This window comes from Buceros rhinoceros, unplaced genomic scaffold (genome assembly GCF_000710305.1).
Source record: "Buceros rhinoceros silvestris isolate BGI_N320 unplaced genomic scaffold, ASM71030v1 scaffold42019, whole genome shotgun sequence".
In the NCBI taxonomy this organism is placed as follows: domain Eukaryota; kingdom Metazoa; phylum Chordata; class Aves; order Bucerotiformes; family Bucerotidae; genus Buceros; species Buceros rhinoceros.
Genome location: NW_010430495.1, coordinates 1 through 16,071, shown reverse-complemented (window position 1 = coordinate 16,071; position 16,071 = coordinate 1). Strand labels below are relative to the sequence as shown.

General features: G+C 40.5%; 1 protein-coding gene across 1 annotated transcript; it reads left to right on the top strand.

Annotated features, from left to right (window-relative positions):
• The first annotated feature begins 879 nt into the window (after nucleotides 1-879).
• Nucleotides 880-15,587, top strand: CSDE1 (cold shock domain containing E1, RNA-binding). Its single transcript, XM_010143059.1, has 19 exons — nucleotides 880-1,311; nucleotides 3,109-3,307; nucleotides 4,017-4,126; nucleotides 4,462-4,554; nucleotides 5,080-5,177; nucleotides 5,335-5,416; nucleotides 5,719-5,847; nucleotides 6,016-6,141; nucleotides 6,966-7,178; nucleotides 8,795-8,935; nucleotides 9,024-9,182; nucleotides 9,615-9,722; nucleotides 10,567-10,742; nucleotides 11,139-11,251; nucleotides 11,982-12,101; nucleotides 12,336-12,514; nucleotides 13,496-13,659; nucleotides 14,336-14,468; nucleotides 15,061-15,587. The coding sequence occupies exons 2-19, from the start codon at nucleotides 3,109-3,111 to the stop codon at nucleotides 15,106-15,108; spliced, it is 2,391 nt and encodes a 796-aa protein (XP_010141361.1). The 5' UTR covers nucleotides 880-1,311; the 3' UTR covers nucleotides 15,109-15,587.
• The last annotated feature ends 484 nt before the right edge of the window (nucleotides 15,588-16,071 follow it).

The window sequence follows — 16,071 nt, the reverse complement described above, 5'->3', positions numbered from 1 at the left end:
TTTCCCCCCTGTATCTACGGAGTAAGCAACAAATTCAAATCAAAACTGGATTTTTTTCTTTTTTTCTTTTCAGAAGAGGCTTCTGTTTCTGTAGGGTTTCAATTTGATGTGGTAGGTGGGAGTTTGTCTAAACAGCTTTCTCATGAGAACACAAAGTGGGAATGGAAAACTTTAGGAGAGTTATTATCTAGTTACTGTTGCAGAGAGGCTTCTCTTGGGTACACAGATAGTACCTACAGGTAATCAACATTTTGCAAACACGAACTTAGGAAGTCCAGAGCAGGGCTCTGCAGTTATTTTACATGCTATGCCAGGGTGCATATGGTCTGTGTAGAAAGGCAGACAGCATCTGTATGTATAATTGAGAAGTTTATTTTTATACAAAGCTATTAGTGCTTTGGGTATGGCTAGTCCTTGGCTTGCCTTTTGGAACAAAAATTATGGAAGTTCTAATCCCCCCTCCCCTCTCTACATTTAATTGCTACTCTGAAGGTCTGTGTAAGCACTTACTAATTAAATTGTGCAACAGCACCCATATAAAGTTATTGATAGGAGGTCTGAGATTTGCATTAAATGATGCTGCTATTCACCAAAATGAAGTTGCTGTTTTAATACTATAAACCAGGCCCTTTCCTGAAATGCCTAACAACGTCTAAAAGTTTAAGATTGGAAATACCCAATCACTGGCATGGAGGTAGAGTTCCTTGGAAAACAAAACTGAAGATGGGAGTGCCAGATATATTTGTAAAACAGTTGTTCCTAGCGTGGATTGGACCGACAGTATTAGGATAGAGGAAAGGTATGTGTTTGTAGGAATACCTACCACTGATAGATAAGTGCTTTGCAAGTGGTAATTAGTGTGTCTTTTTCCTTTCTCCAGTATGAAGTGGAACAGAATAGAGTTTACCACCTGAAACTGCTGCTTCAAGTTCAGATCAGGAAAAGAATATACCACATTGTAACAACAACTCAAGACCAAAGAAGAGAGAGGAAACTTACACTGAAGATACAAGGCTTGATCTGAAACAAGAAGTTTGTGCCTACTCAACAGCTTCAAAAGAGCCCGTCCCAACGCTGCTAGTAGTCTTTGTTTTCTCCAGTGCTGTGTTGAAACTGCCCAGAGCAGCAGCACTTGCATTCTCTATTAGCTTGATAGATCACATTCGCTTGCTATCTTTTTTCTTTCTTTCTCTCTATCTTTCTTTCTTTCTTTTTTTTTAACAATAGCAGTCTTCATCCTTAGAAACTTGTGCTGAAACAGAAGAATCGGCTAATACTACTGAAAGTGCAATATTTGAATATCACTGCGAGGTTGGTGCATGTGTTATACAGTTACATATATATCTAAACTTAATAGGAAACAAGTTGACAGCAGAAGGGTGTGGTTTTGTTAGGGGGTTTTTTAGCAGTTCTTTGCTGTTGGTTTAGTAGTAGGATGATAAATTAATAGTGCCTGCCATATGGTTCTATTTAAGAATGCTTAGAGCCCTAGAGAGATGGTCATTAATGTTTGTCTCCTAGAATCAGTAGTGTTTTGATTCCAATCCCCTCCCCCCCTTTTTTTTTCCTCCAAATAACCTTTGTTTAGTTGTCTTTCAGTCTTGCTGCACAGGGTTTTTTCCTTTCTCTGAGTACTTGTATTGGTGGGGCTTGTTGCTGTTGTAGGCTGACAGGTCAGCTGTGTTAAAAGTCAGCTGCTGGGAGTGAACTGCTAGCAGTGGACAGCAGAGCCAGGTAGTTGTCATGGTCCAGTGTATAACCATTATATTGTAGGTCTAAGCAAGTCTTGTTTGTACATTAATAGCTTGTAGCCTGTTACTACAAGTTTCTTAAAGTACAGTTTACAAGCACCTGGGGAGGCTGCAGCAGGTTTTAATGCTACTTTTTGTCTGAACTTACATTGTCATGCTTTAGATGATTGATGATGAGTTTTTTGTGCTAAGCCGCTGATACTCCTTTAAAATCAAACTGTTCAAATGGTATCATGCAATGGTACTCTTTGAGCAAGAGATAATTACCACAGGGTGATAGACTATTCTGAACTTGATTTTTGGGTAGATTTTTGTAACTTTATCTGATGTACCTTTAGTGGTATTACTTCTAATGTGTCACTTAATGTTTGTGGCAGGGATCTATGTGTGTTTATGTATTTAGCTTGTAACAGAGATGTGAAGTGGCCATTTTGTAAATTATGTACAGACAGTGTTTGTCACACTCGTGAGCTTTCAGAATGGTCTTGCCTATTATTCTCTGGAGATAAGGTGTAATAATATATAATTTTCCCTTCCTCCAGCCACCCTACTTCGTAGACCAGTTTATCTTTGAAAAGTATTTCAAACTCCAGGACGGCTCAAAATCAGACGTTTCAGCCGTTGCCTTCCTACAAGGGCATCTTTGTTGTGTATGGTGCGTTCTAGGAGTTGCCTTCCTCAGAAGATGAGGGTTGATATATTGGAGCGATGCTGACAGGAGCTAGTCTTCAACTCTTAGCAGCTTTGCATAGTTACTTTTTTTGTTAGATACTTGGAGAAAATGTGTCCTTTAAATACGATCCACTGCATAAAGAAGATGCATCTCCTGTGACTTTTGTCCCTTGAGCAGTTTAGGCTGGACCCAAGGGAAGGACGTCTTTCCTAGCAGAGCAGTGCAGCACTGTAGCAGTTAACCAGAAAGGTGCTGGCACCTCTGCCATTGGAGGTTTTTGAGACTCCCCTAGACAAAGGCACGGTTGCCTTTGACTCTTTTTGGCAACAGGCCTTGGAGGAGGACAGACTAGAGTTCTCCAGGATGTCCATGTTCTCCAGAGATGCGAACCTAATTCTGTTGGTTCCTAACTGTTGTATTTTCCTAATGACCTGTTTAATTTGGAACAGCAGATGTTTTATTTAGATATTTTATGTTGTCTGTCAACATTTTAAGGATTACTGTTTTACAAAGCTTGGCTCTTTTGTTTTTCTTACTCTATTTTAAAAATTGTTGGAATTCTCTTGTTTACAAGCTCTTTCTGTTTGTTACTCAGTTATGTGGGCATGGGGAAAGGAAGCTTAAAGTGGAGTGGTTTTGTGTTGTGGGGTTGTTCCCCTGCCCCTTACACTTTCTTTTAAACAGATGAGCTTTGATCCAAACCTGCTCCACAACAATGGACACAACGGGTACCCCAATGGTACTTCGGCAGCGCTGCGTGAGACTGGGGTTATAGAAAAACTGCTGACCTCTTACGGATTCATTCAGTGTTCAGAACGGCAAGCTAGACTGTTCTTCCACTGTTCACAGTATAATGGCAACTTACAGGAGCTCAAAGTAGGAGGTAATTCAGCAACTTTAAGAGCTTCTTGCCTGAGTGAAGACCAGTCTTTTTCACTCACCACAGAAAATTCTTATCTTGTGGCATGAATAGGTGCATGCTGTTGCTTCTAGTAGGCTGAAGGGACGATTAAATTAATAATCTACCACTCCTGATGAGAGACTTTCACAGCACCTCAGCTCTGTGCAGCTCCTATTCACAGTGGTTGTGGCCATTCTGGAAAAGGTGCGGTGTTAGGTCAGGCTAGTATAACTGAGATGGAAGCAAGTGCTTAGGCTGGAAGAATATACCTCACGCACTCCGTGTGTTTGAAGATGACCACTTGCTTTTCAGAATGGGGAGGCTGCCGCTTCATGCTACTGGTTAATGTGGCAGTGAAGTTTCTAAACCGTTTAATGGCCTATGTTATGTTGTGTGAACTGAAGTGTGAAATCTGCTGTCTAGTGAAGAGTGCAGGGGGAAGGAATTATTGAGGGGTGAGCCATTACAATAGAATAGTCCATTGGCAACAGGAGTGAATAAGCAGAATAATCAGAGAAACATTTGCAAATAATGTTACAAAAGCACCTGAGTTTTACTTTGTGTTTGGCTACAAGCAGTGAATTATCAAATGTAACTGTTTAGTGATTGGGAAAAACAACCCCAAACCAAAACCCCCCCAAAAATCTAAATTAAATAAAACTGTGACATTATAATCATGTTTGTCTTGTAGATGATGTTGAGTTTGAAGTGTCTTCTGATCGCCGAACTGGAAAACCCATTGCTATTAAATTGGTCAAGATAAAACCAGAAATATTACCTGAAGAACGAATAAATGGACAAGTTAGTGCCTGTTTTCAATATGTGCATAAGTTTCATTCTTTACTCCAGTATGGAAGGCTAGATTCATTAAGCATGCATATTAAATACATACAGTATACAGTGACACTGAAATACGTTGTTCTGGTAAACATTCTGATGTTCAGCTTGAGCTCTTACTTCGTTCCAGGCAGTTCTTAGAGTCTGCAGGTGTTCTGTAGGACTGAAACTTTGCAGCGTGGGGTTCCCTATTGAGTTGCATCCCTGAGTGTATAGTAGAAAATACCAAGATTTTGTATTCAACAATGCTGCACCTGAAATGACTAGCAATGGATTTTTTTTTTTTTTTTGACTGGTAGGTTGTGTGTGCTGTTCCTCACAATTTAGAGAGTAAATCTCCAGCTGCCCCGGGTCAGAGTCCAACAGGGAGTGTATGCTACGAACGTAATGGGGTAAAGCTTACATATTTTACTTGAACTCTTCACTGATCCATCACTGCAGTCTATGAGCAGAAAATTTGGCACAATTTAATGTAGACAATTGACGCTGCTAAAGAACTGTATTTCTTGGCCAAAAAAAGAGCATGGTTTGGTGATTACTACAAACAGAAATGTTGATTTGACAGCTTGCTTATGTTTTTGGAGAACTTTATATAGAGCCAAATAGGTTTTTTCTCTTTTAGAACTTAATGAAGCTGGTTTACTTAATGTCGATGTATCCTCATCTTGAACTTCTAAAGTTTAGAAATGGATGTTTAAAGGTGGCCATGTACAAACCTCTCAAGCTGCCTGTTACAGACTCATCAAAGCAGTACAGTAGAAGAAAGAATAGTTTTGCATGCTATGTTTGATCATTTTCAATTTTCTCACTGAACTAATTTCTTTAATAACAGATACTGTTATTAAGCAAAACTGTTAATCTTTCTTTGAAACAACTATTCTGCAAATAGAGTAATATTAATCAATGTTAATTTACAGGAAGTATTTTATCTGACTTATACCCCAGAGGATGTTGAAGGAAATGTACAGCTGGAAACAGGAGATAAAATAAACTTTGTAATTGATACAAATAAACAGTAAGTTGGTGTTGCTTTTTTGACTTCATACATTGTTTTAGTAGTCGGGCAGAATTCATGCCTGTCCCAGAACTGGAATGACATGAAATGTAATCTTAATTTTTGCTTCAGTTTTGAGTTATTTCAAGTTTGCCTTGTTTACTTTTTTCCCCTCTAGTACTGGTGCTGTAAGTGCTCGTAACATTATGCTGTTAAAAAAGAAACAAGCCCGCTGTCAAGGAGTAGTCTGTGCCATGAAAGTAAGTGATGCTTTAGCTCTAAAGTTTCCTGTGAAAATGAAATGCTGTTCTGAAAAGTGTTACAAGCAATATATTTAGGGCGTTAGGAGCTGTGGGTGTAAACGGGGTGAAACGGTTTAAATGGCTAGTCTGATACTAACACTCTTCTTGTTTATATATTTCTTGTGGTAGTTCTGTTAGCTGTGTGTACTCATAAGTCTGCTGTGTTAGTATTACTGTCATAGTCTTTTGTTTGATAACATGTAAAATTTTGGTATGTTAGGAGAATAAGCAACTTATGAAACACTTTGTTCTGTTCTTAGGAAGCCTTTGGATTTATTGAGAGGGGTGATGTCGTGAAGGAGATATTCTTTCACTATAGTGAATTTAAAGGTGACCTAGAAACCTTACAGCCTGGTGATGATGTGGAGTTCACAATCAAAGACAGAAATGTAAGACAAAATCCAGTAAAAACTGAAGACAGGATCCTTGGGCATAACTGGACAACTGTCTGTTTTCTCAAATTCACTTGTAAAAAGAAGGGTGGAGGAGTTTCATTGTAAAGTGTTTGTTACCTTACCTCTCCTCTGTGGGTATTTGACTGATTTTTGTGCTTTTAGGGTAAAGAAGTTGCAACAGATGTTAGACTGCTGCCTCAAGGAACTGTCATTTTTGAAGATATCAGCATTGAACATTTTGAAGGAACTGTAACCAAAGTAATTCCAAAAGTACCCAGCAAAAACCAGGTGAATTTCAATATTTACTTAGGCATATGTGAAATGTCGTATTGATTGTATTGAATTCAAGTCAAACAATAAAAATGTTTCCCTTTCTCTCTAACCGTCTGCTGCACAACTATGGTGTCAGTAGGGGAGTAACATAACCGGTCACAGCTGTTGACAGCAGTCACACTATACAATGTTCTAAGAGTGATAAAGAGCAAGTATTGGCGTAATGGTACACTGGGGAGCGTGTGTTTTCTTTAATAGTAGTCTCAAATACTTTCCATTGAATTTTGTGGCTTTAGGATGTAACTTTAAAGCAAAACCCCAGGGAAAAGGAGAGAAAATCTTTGCTGGAATAAGCCTGATCTGCGACTTCCTGTGAGCATTAACAATTAATGAGGTTTTTGACCTCTTATGATTGGCTTTCAGGAAGGAGTGTACACGAGCACTTCCTTTAAGGTTTTAAGGGACTCTGCATTGTTGATCTGGGAAGGTTTGAGATGGGGGGTTTTGTGTGTTTTGAACACTTGGCAAGAAAGACACTGCCTTTTTAGAAGTGTAAGTATGTTTATAAACTTAATTCTTGAAATAGTCTTAATTTCTTGAGAAATATATAGTTGGTGCTTAAAAAAAAAACCACAACAAAAAACGATCTTGTGTTTGGCTATGGACAGTAAATTACAGATTAGCAGTGGTAAAAATGAAGCATAATGATCTGAGTCCAGCAGGCATTTGGTGTCACGTGTTCTACTGTTAGTGTTAGAATTTCTGCCCATTATTCTGTGTAGTTATGCTGAGGTCTTGTAGGTGAACTAACTTCTTCTGTTGGGTTTTCTGTCTACTAGAGTGATCCGTTACCTGGCCGCATCAAAGTTGACTTTGTGATTCCTAAAGAACTTCCATTTGGGGACAAAGATACAAAATCCAAGGTGACCTTGCTGGAAAGTGACCACGTTCGATTCAATATTTCAACAGACAGACGTGACAAGCTAGAACGAGCCACCAACATTGAGGTTCTCCCCAATACTTTCCAGTTTACTAATGAAACTAGGGAAATGGCAAGTATCTATCTTTTAAAAGTTTTTAATTCTTGAGGAGAAATGAAAGTAAAACATCGGGGGTTTGTCTTAAATAGTAACAACGTAAAAATCACTAGTGTCTTCTATTGCCTTTTCTGAAATCAAATCCTCAGATGTACACTTCAAACAAAGTGTTTAAATGGTATAAAATTCAGAATTAATGCTATGCATCTTTCCTTTAAAAGAGTAAAAATGTTAACCACTGAGTAAATGAAATAATACTAGAAAATTAGACCTTAGTGGCCCCCCTGGAGTGGATTGCTAGCTGGTCATAGCAGACAGAGAAGTGATGCAATCTTGAACTATCAGTTTAAAAATTCACACGCTTGAATCAAAATAAGTTACTACCCAGGTTCTCCAGAAAAACTGGAAGAACCTGGGGCTACTTTGGTTCAAGTAGTGAAGAGTCTTAAGAATCAGAGGGAGGTACTGTGTGCAGTTTTTGGATTTCGTGTTTTTTGGCCAATCCCCTTCTGTCTGAGGGTCCAGCAGAAGGATGGCGAAGAGCTGCATTCTGTCTTACACAAAAAACTCTTTGTGGATTACAAGGACTAAGATACGCTAATCATTATTGAAGGTTACCTTTCTTTCCTGTGATTTGGAATGTTGGTTCTGTTCCAGCTAGGCTGTAAGTTTGCCGGCCTTTTCAGCTGGAGTCCAGCTGCAGTGCTATCACTCAGCGTGCTGTCAGTTTGGGGTGCTTTGCTTTAAGAAAACCACCGAACTTTGACTTTTTGACTTTTGCCTCTCGGTTCTTAGCATTCTATCCTGTAGAATTCTTATATTTCTAATCTGGCTAGATGTATTTGTCCACCTGAATTGAGCTGTTATTGAAGTGACAGGAGTTGGCTGCTCCCAGAAGAGTTAGTTGATTTTTCCCTAGCTTGTGAAAGCTATATAAAGAGAAGAACTTTCATAAAGGTGGAAGGTATTTTTGCATTGCTGTTCCAGTCTGATCACCCTTCCCTGAGCCTTGCTAAAGGCTCTTTAGTAACTGGGTTGAACTTAGTATGTTCATGAATTCTGTCTTGATCAGTGCCTCTGGTGTGATCTGATACTAGTTCTTCCTAACCTGAGTAATGAGCTCTTTAAGAAACTTTATGAAGCCTCACTTTTTCATTTTTATTTTTAATAGAGGTCAGAGTGAGAAAGGGATATTTTTTTTTTTTGACAGTTGATAGGGCACAGTATATTCTGTTTATCATTCAGCATTCCGTTTCTAGTGGTTACCAGAAAGGCCGTTAAAATATTTGCAGAGTTATCCCCTTCAAGATTGTGTTCTCTGTGTAGTAATAATGTCAGCTTCTTTAACTGTCGCCCTTCTTGTTACTGGCTTAAATTAATCTTTTTCACTTCACTCTTCATAAGAAATTAGCTGAGAAACTGGGTAAGTATGACTTGTTTACATTTCAGGTTGACTGTAGCCATTGGCACTGCAGCTTGCAGGAAAGTGTACTGCATAAACCAAAAAGTGTTTTCATAGGATTCAAGCCTTGTGTTCAGATTATTACATACTCTACAGGCAGATGTGGAGTGCCTGCAGACAGGTGTTGCATGCTAGTAAGTAAGACTGTCGTGCATTTGACTGTTCTCAGGGTGTGATTGCAGCAATGAGAGACGGCTTTGGCTTCATTAAATGCGTGGACCGGGACGCTCGCATGTTCTTCCACTTCAGTGAAATTATGGATGGAAATCAACTCCATATTTCTGATGAAGTGGAGTTTACTGTTGTTCCTGTAAGTGAGATTAATACTTTCATGAAATCTTAGTTATTAAAGAAATTATTTACAGTCTGTCTAAAATCTAATCGATTTTGTTTTTCAGGATATGTTGTCTGCCCAAAGAAATCATGCGATAAGGATTAAGAAACTTCCAAAAGGCACGGTTTCTTTCCACACCCAATCAGATCACCGTTTTGTGGGCACTATAGACAAAGAAGCCACTCCAGCCAAAGCTGCTAGCCCCAATAAAGGCAAAGAGAAGGTAATGCTGCTCTTCTACTTATGAAGTACCTGTTCTGTGTCATGGCTTTGGAGACTGAGGCTGCTTCCTTAAAATCTGTAATTCACTTTTTACCTCCTACTACATGAGATGCTAGATAGAATCGGTTAAAATAAGTTTCTAGGGCTTGAGGAGAACCTCTGTTGTTTTGCCTTCCTGTTTTAAATAATGCCAAAATACTTAAACTTCCAATAAACACCTTGTGGAAATACTTCCTTTCCTTTAAAAATATGACGTAGTATCATTTAAAGCTTCTTGCTCAGAGTGGATTGCTTTGTTCTGTTTTTTACTACTTGCTGTAAACCCACTGTGGCTCCGATGAGCAGTATGTGCTTGAATTGACAGTGTATACCTGAATTGTGTCCGATTTGTAAGCGATACCAATTGCTGAATGCTGGTATGCTTGTTTTGTAGGAAGCTGAGGATGGAATAATTGTTTATGATGACTGTGGAGTAAAACTGACCATTCCTTACCAGGCCAAGGATGTGGAAGGATCTGCTAATCCCCAGATAGGAGATAAGGCAATATAACTAAGTATACCACTGGGAAATATTTTTCTGTACATTGTGAGATACGAGCTTTGCCTTGTTACTGGATTTGTTCTCCCTCTCAGAACAAAGGAAGAACAAGGCATTTGCGTAACATTACCAATTTCTTTTCTTCTGTCTTAGGTTTGAGTGGCTTAATCTTCTGTATAACTCAGAAAAATATCCTAAAATGTGGTGATACAAATATGAAAATAGTGTCTAACTATATAAACAATGTTTTTTAAACGAGGAATTCTTATCCTTTAGACAGTGGGCTCCACTTCTGAGTAAACAAGAGGAAATTAGCACAGAGATTGAGATGGATGTTGAAGAGGGAGAACATACCTTTACAAGCAAATTTGTCTGAAAAACAATGGAAAGAGAGAAAGATCTTGGAGATCTGGAAGAGCAGCCTAAAACCTATCAGTGTTCAGTCGTTGTGTTAGGACAGCACCGATCTCTGTTTTTAAAAATCCAAAACAAGTGAGCAGAGCTAGGTTCCATGCTCACTGTGGGCCACTGGTGATAACTGCAGTGAAAGGATGTGAATCACATAAACAGAGATTCTGAATCTTTAACGGGTAAAAGAGGCTTAGTGTGAAGAGACCTTGCAGGTATTGCTGGTGAGACTGCTGATCTTTGGAACGTAGTAAATGTCAATGACTGACAGAGATTTCTGGCAGAGTAGTGGCTAGAAAATTAGTTACCTGGAGCCTAGGTATTGATTAGAGCCACGCAGCTTAAAAATGAGTTGTTTCGGGTTTGGGGGTTTTCATTGGTGGAGGTTGTGGTTTGTTTGGTTTTTTCTATCTAGTACTGATACGCACCTCTTTGACAGGTTGAGTTTTGTGTTTGTGAAGTGAAGAGAACTGGTCTGCAAACAGCTGTTTCTGTCAGAATGCTAGGACGCAATTACAGCTCTAAGAGGCTTTTGGGATACGTGGCAGCCCTGAAAGATAACTTTGGATTTATTGAAACAGCCAATCATGATAAGGAGATCTTTTTCCACTACAGGTGAATGACAGTTTTGTTATTGTTGTTTGTTTGGAGGGAGGGGAAGGCTATTTGTTTTGTTGGAGGGTGGACTTTTGTAGGGTTGACTATTAAACTCTTTTGGACTTCACACACGTATATGCTTGGGTGTCTCAGGTTCCATTTATTATCTCTGCTGGACGGGTTCAGGCTTCTCTGCCAGAAAGGAGTCTTTGGTGTTCTGTGCCTCTGAACCCTGGTTAAGAAATGCAGTTGCATTGTATATTTGAAATGCTTCACGTTCTTGAATGAGAATTTTTTTAAAACTTGAGGCGTTGAGCTAGTTAAATAGTTTCTCATGAACCTGTGTTAATGTTGGATGAGCATCATTGTTGTCATGTAACTAAAGGAAAACTGTACCTAATTCTGCTCCTATAGTGAATACTGTGGTGATATTGATAGCCTGGAACTTGGAGACACTGTTGAATACAGCTTGTCAAAAGGCAAAGGAAATAAAGTTAGTGCAGAAAAGGTGAACAAAACACATGCAGGTAAGACTGTCCCTGGAATTTTCTGCTTACAAGCCTTTTGTCAGGTGCTGGTGGATCAAGTTTGTTAATAATCTGTGTACAGCTGGAGCTTAGACCAAGATGCTTAATGTGATGGTCATTGGTTCCCTGAAAGCTTCTGTTGCTTCTGTTTCCAGAAAACAGAAAAGTGCAGACCAAGGGTCCTGTAGACAGTAGCAACTCGCTGGACATTCACTGGACCCTGGCCTCTTCAACTGGAGGGTTACAAGGAGAGACCTAGTGACAGAACTAGCTGAATTAGTAATTGCACTAGTTGTGCTGTACCTCTCGGGAGGAAGATTTCAGGAGGAATACAGATGGGAGTATTAAGGATTTTGGGGCAAAAAATGCATATTTAAAGATTATTAGATTATTAAAGTGAACAGGGAATGGGAATGCAATGGAAGAGAAGTAAAATACTTCGATTTGCTTTTCTAGTTCCCTAGCCTCTGGTTTCATGAGAAATGAGTACTTGTCTTCTTCAAAGTTCAACATGTTGGCGTGGTCTTGATTAGAAGAGCTAATGCGTTAGTTAATGTGTTAACGCAGCTAATGCTGTGTTCAAGCTGTTCCAGTTTCACTGGGTGATAGTGTACACCACATTAGGCGTCTTGCAGTGCAGACTGTTGGCTTCTAGTCTCTCTGAATCACTTACTAATTCTTTTTAAAATAACTAGAATATTCTGTTCTTCCACTGTCTCTTTCTCTTCAGTGAATGGTATCACTGAAGAAGCTGATCCAACTGTTTACTCTGGTAAAGTAATTCGTCCTCTGAGGAGTGTAGATCCCACACAAACTGAATACCAGGGCATGATTGAAGTCATGGAGGATGGTAAGATTTGTTGCTTTTAAATTAAAAGTATTCCTTTTACAAACACACAAGAAGCGTAGAAGCTTAATAAACTGTGAATAGAGTTGTTGAGGGATTATATTCACGCTACAGATGATATTCATACTACTCAGCTGGCAGCAAAAGTAGCATTTGTAATAGTGGAAAGAAATTCTGAATGCCTTCAGGTAGGGAAGGATGCCTCTCAATTGTGTCCTGTACTTTTACCTCCTCTAGGCGAGATGAAGGGAGAGGTCTATCCATTTGGAATTGTTGGAATGGCAAACAAAGGTGACTGTCTGCAGAAGGGAGAGACAGTAAAGTTTCAGCTCTGTGTCCTTGGTCAAAATGGGCAGACGATGGCTGTTAACATCACACCGTTCCGTAGGGCCACAGTGGAGTGCGTGAAAGATCAGGTGAGTGACTGCTGCTGTGAAGACAAGATGCATGCTGACAGGACATCAGTGCTTGGCTGGGCATAGGGCAGATGGAGAACCCACTTCAGCAGCGGAATCCTGGGAGCTTGTTGTGAACAAAGGGCTTGCTTTGTACTCTGGTCCTAGGGAAGGAGGTTTGTGTAACCCAAGTACTGGTTGATGCGAGCCTGTGTAATGTGACTTCAGTAAAGGTGAACTCACTACTTGGTTTGGTGCTGGTTCATCAGTACTAATGGGCAGCAGTTCCTGCTGTGGTTGATTCTAAGACCTGTTTTTGAGATGTCCTAGAAACTGATTGAACTAGTTTTTGCTGAACGGGATGTTATAATAAGTGTTGAAAAAACAAAACAGAACTGTCCATACTCTGCTTTTGGAAGAAGCTTCTTCACAGCATTAGGCAGTCAATGATTAGAGGCTACCTGCAAAGTGAAGGCTCTTCATTGCCTGTTGCTGTTTAACTCTAGTTAGTTACACCTCAGAATGATGAGACAATCAGGTACTGTGAATGCTTTCTATTTTCATAGTGATTCTGCAGCACTAATTTATGGAGAGGCTACATGAGTTATGTGGGTTTATACAAGTGTAGAACGGTAAACGGAAGTAACTGACTTCTTACACCAGTGACAGACCAAAGAGTGGAGTGGCTTCTACTGCGTAACTTGTAAGGTGGAAAGGAACATGCAGCAGCACTCCTGTACGTTTAGTACAACTGCCGGGGCTTTAGCAGTTTTCAGAATTTGTTCTGTAGACTTTGGGTTCAAATGTGATTGTACAAATGAAGAAGAGTGCCTAGCCTTGCAGCAGTGTTGTTTTCAGACAGAATGTTCTGTTTGGTGCATTTCCACTTCTGTTAGGCACTTTGGGGTTGGGTTTTTGTTTGTTTTTTTCCCTAGAAGTAGTTAATCATCATTTGTTTGGTTCAGGAAGAAAGAAATGACCTTGTGATGTGTTGGTTTTCAGTTTGGTTTCATCAACTATGAAGTGGGTGACAGCAAAAAGCTCTTCTTCCATGTGAAAGAAGTTCAGGATGGTGTGGAGCTGCAGGCCGGGGATGAAGTGGAGTTCTCAGTAATCCTGAACCAGCGCACAGGAAAATGCAGTGCCTGTAATGTGTGGCGTGTCTGGTGAGGATTTTGAATTAAAGCAATTTAATCTGGCACGCTGCCTGCATCACAGCAGCGGGTGCATGCCGCTTCTAACGCGAGCTGGTGCTTCGTAGAACTGGGAGCTTTGAATTCCAGCTGGCTTCAGGGAGAGCCTCTCACCTGAGAACAGCCAGCCCAGTGCAGCAGCAGAACTCTCAGCTTTCCGTAGTTACGGTACCTTGTTCTTATTTTTAGTGTATTCTTAGGAAGCTCCCTCTGTGGCAGGAGCTTGGGTACAGCCTTCTAAGTAGAAATGAATGAATGATAAAAACCCAGTGGTGTTCCTATGTAGCTGCTGGCCTCTCCTGCCAACATAGTAGTACATTGCTCTTCCACCTGTTTCCTGAAGAGCAGCTTTCACTTCTCATAGAAAACCAATGTTGTTAGGCGTTTTGGGGTTTTTGGTATGTCATTTCTTAAAGATTTTGGGGTTTTTTGCTTTTGAACTATTTACACGTTTTGAAGAGAACTGCCCGATTTGCATTTTGCTTAAGCTTTGAGATAGATGTTATCTTCCCTGTTGCTGCAGAAATGCGAATTGTTTTTTCTCTCAAGATTCTCTGTCATCATCTAATGGAGAAAGTGACTATAAACTGGGTAGCTTACACCGTCTCTGGGAAGTCATCAGTGCTCTTTGTGCTTGACTCTGTTACAGCGAAGGCGCGAAGGCTGTTGCTGCTCCACGTCCTGATAGACTTGTTAATCGTTTAAAGAGCATTAATCTGGATGATGCCAATGCTCCTCGTCTAACAGTTCTTCGTCAGCCGAGGGGACCGGACAACTCAAAGGTACGTAAACTGAAAGGTGATCTTGCAGGGTAACTGCTGTTTGAGTGTTAGCTTGGGTAACGTAATGTTGCTTCCCTAAAGAGGGAAAGCTGAGCCATTTGAAACACAGTGTCTGCTCTCATTCTGTAGTGAATGAGTCACCTGCTGCATGAGATCAGATTATTTCTGAGCGCAGTCAGGGGTCCCGTAGCCTGTGTTGGAAATGTCTGCTGTGGGTTCAGAAGAGAGCGTGGTGTAGGAGCTACCAGGTGCTGCTTGTGTTCCTGCCTGTAATGGCTATCTTGGTGTATTTTCTTTTATAAACCCCCTGCTCTGCTTCTCAGCGATGACAGGTGAAATCCCCCACGTAAACCTGGCTTTCATGTGAGGTTCTGCCACCGCTTGATAAGTAGGAATAAAGCGAAGTACCTGGAACCTGAGAAGTACCTGGGACTGTAAAGAGCAACCACAGAACCTGTTCTGTTACTTTCTCTGATTCTAAGGACAAACGTGGCAAATCAGAAACGCGCTAATGCTGTATGTGGCTGGAACAGAACAGGCTTGCTTTAGAGCGTGACGCTGGAGTTGAAAGTTTGTTTTGTTTTCCTTGCAGGGATTTGGTGCAGAGAGAAAGATCCGTCAAGCTGGTGTTATAGACTGACCCACAAAACCCATACCCGACGTACGGCCGAGTGGTGGGGGCTGGGGAAGGGTACTGAATATCTCCCTGTTCATCCCTTCCTCCAAATTCTGAGAAGCTATTACACTGGTTTTAACACCTTCTCATGTTATGTTTAAAATAAATTTATGAAACCATTTTAAAGTTATGCACAGTTGCATTCTGGAGAACTTAAGGTGGCGCCTTATAGTATCACATCTTAGAAGCTTGTTTTGAATGGTGCATTTAACGCAACCGGTAACTGCAATCTCCATTGCCTACGTGAGTAACCATTGTAGACAGCTCTGCCCCGGTAGACTTACGGAATTCTGCACTACAGTCACCTGTGCTTTACCTTTGTTCTTTTGGCCAAGGTACTACGATGCCTTAGTGTTCAGCTGCACCATGTCTTCCCTTCCAAGTGGAGGTGGGAGGCTCACGTCAGCGCACTCTGCTCGTGTTCCGAGGACCACATGAGGGTGTCAGCTCCGTACGCAGCCTGTGTGAGCGTTCAGAAAGCTGCAGTTGATGGCCAAATTCACAGTGTTCTCCTGTTGCATTTAACTTGAATCCTTTAGCCAGCCAAGTTGTTAGAGTTCAGTGAAAGCCTCTTTCCGGGGTGGAGTTATTTTTGTAGCGTTCTGGAACCCATGCAGTGCAGAATTTCCTAAGGCTGAGGTGTGCCATCAGTGTGGTAACTTAAATATATTTAAAACAATGCACAAATCTGCTGCTGCTTAGAACACTGCAGCTTCTAAACCCAGTTTCTTTTACTGATTTAAATTTAAAAAGAACGAAGTTGTGCCTGAAGTGAATACTTTTTTTTTCTTTTTTTTTTTGCAGCCGGCACCCAGTGTACTGTAAGAGAATAAATACTTAGGCTTTCATAGCTGTATTGAGACTTTCATCAAGGTGAAATAGTTGATGTCTGTGTGCTTTTTTTTCCCCCTCCCTCCGCCCCCTCCC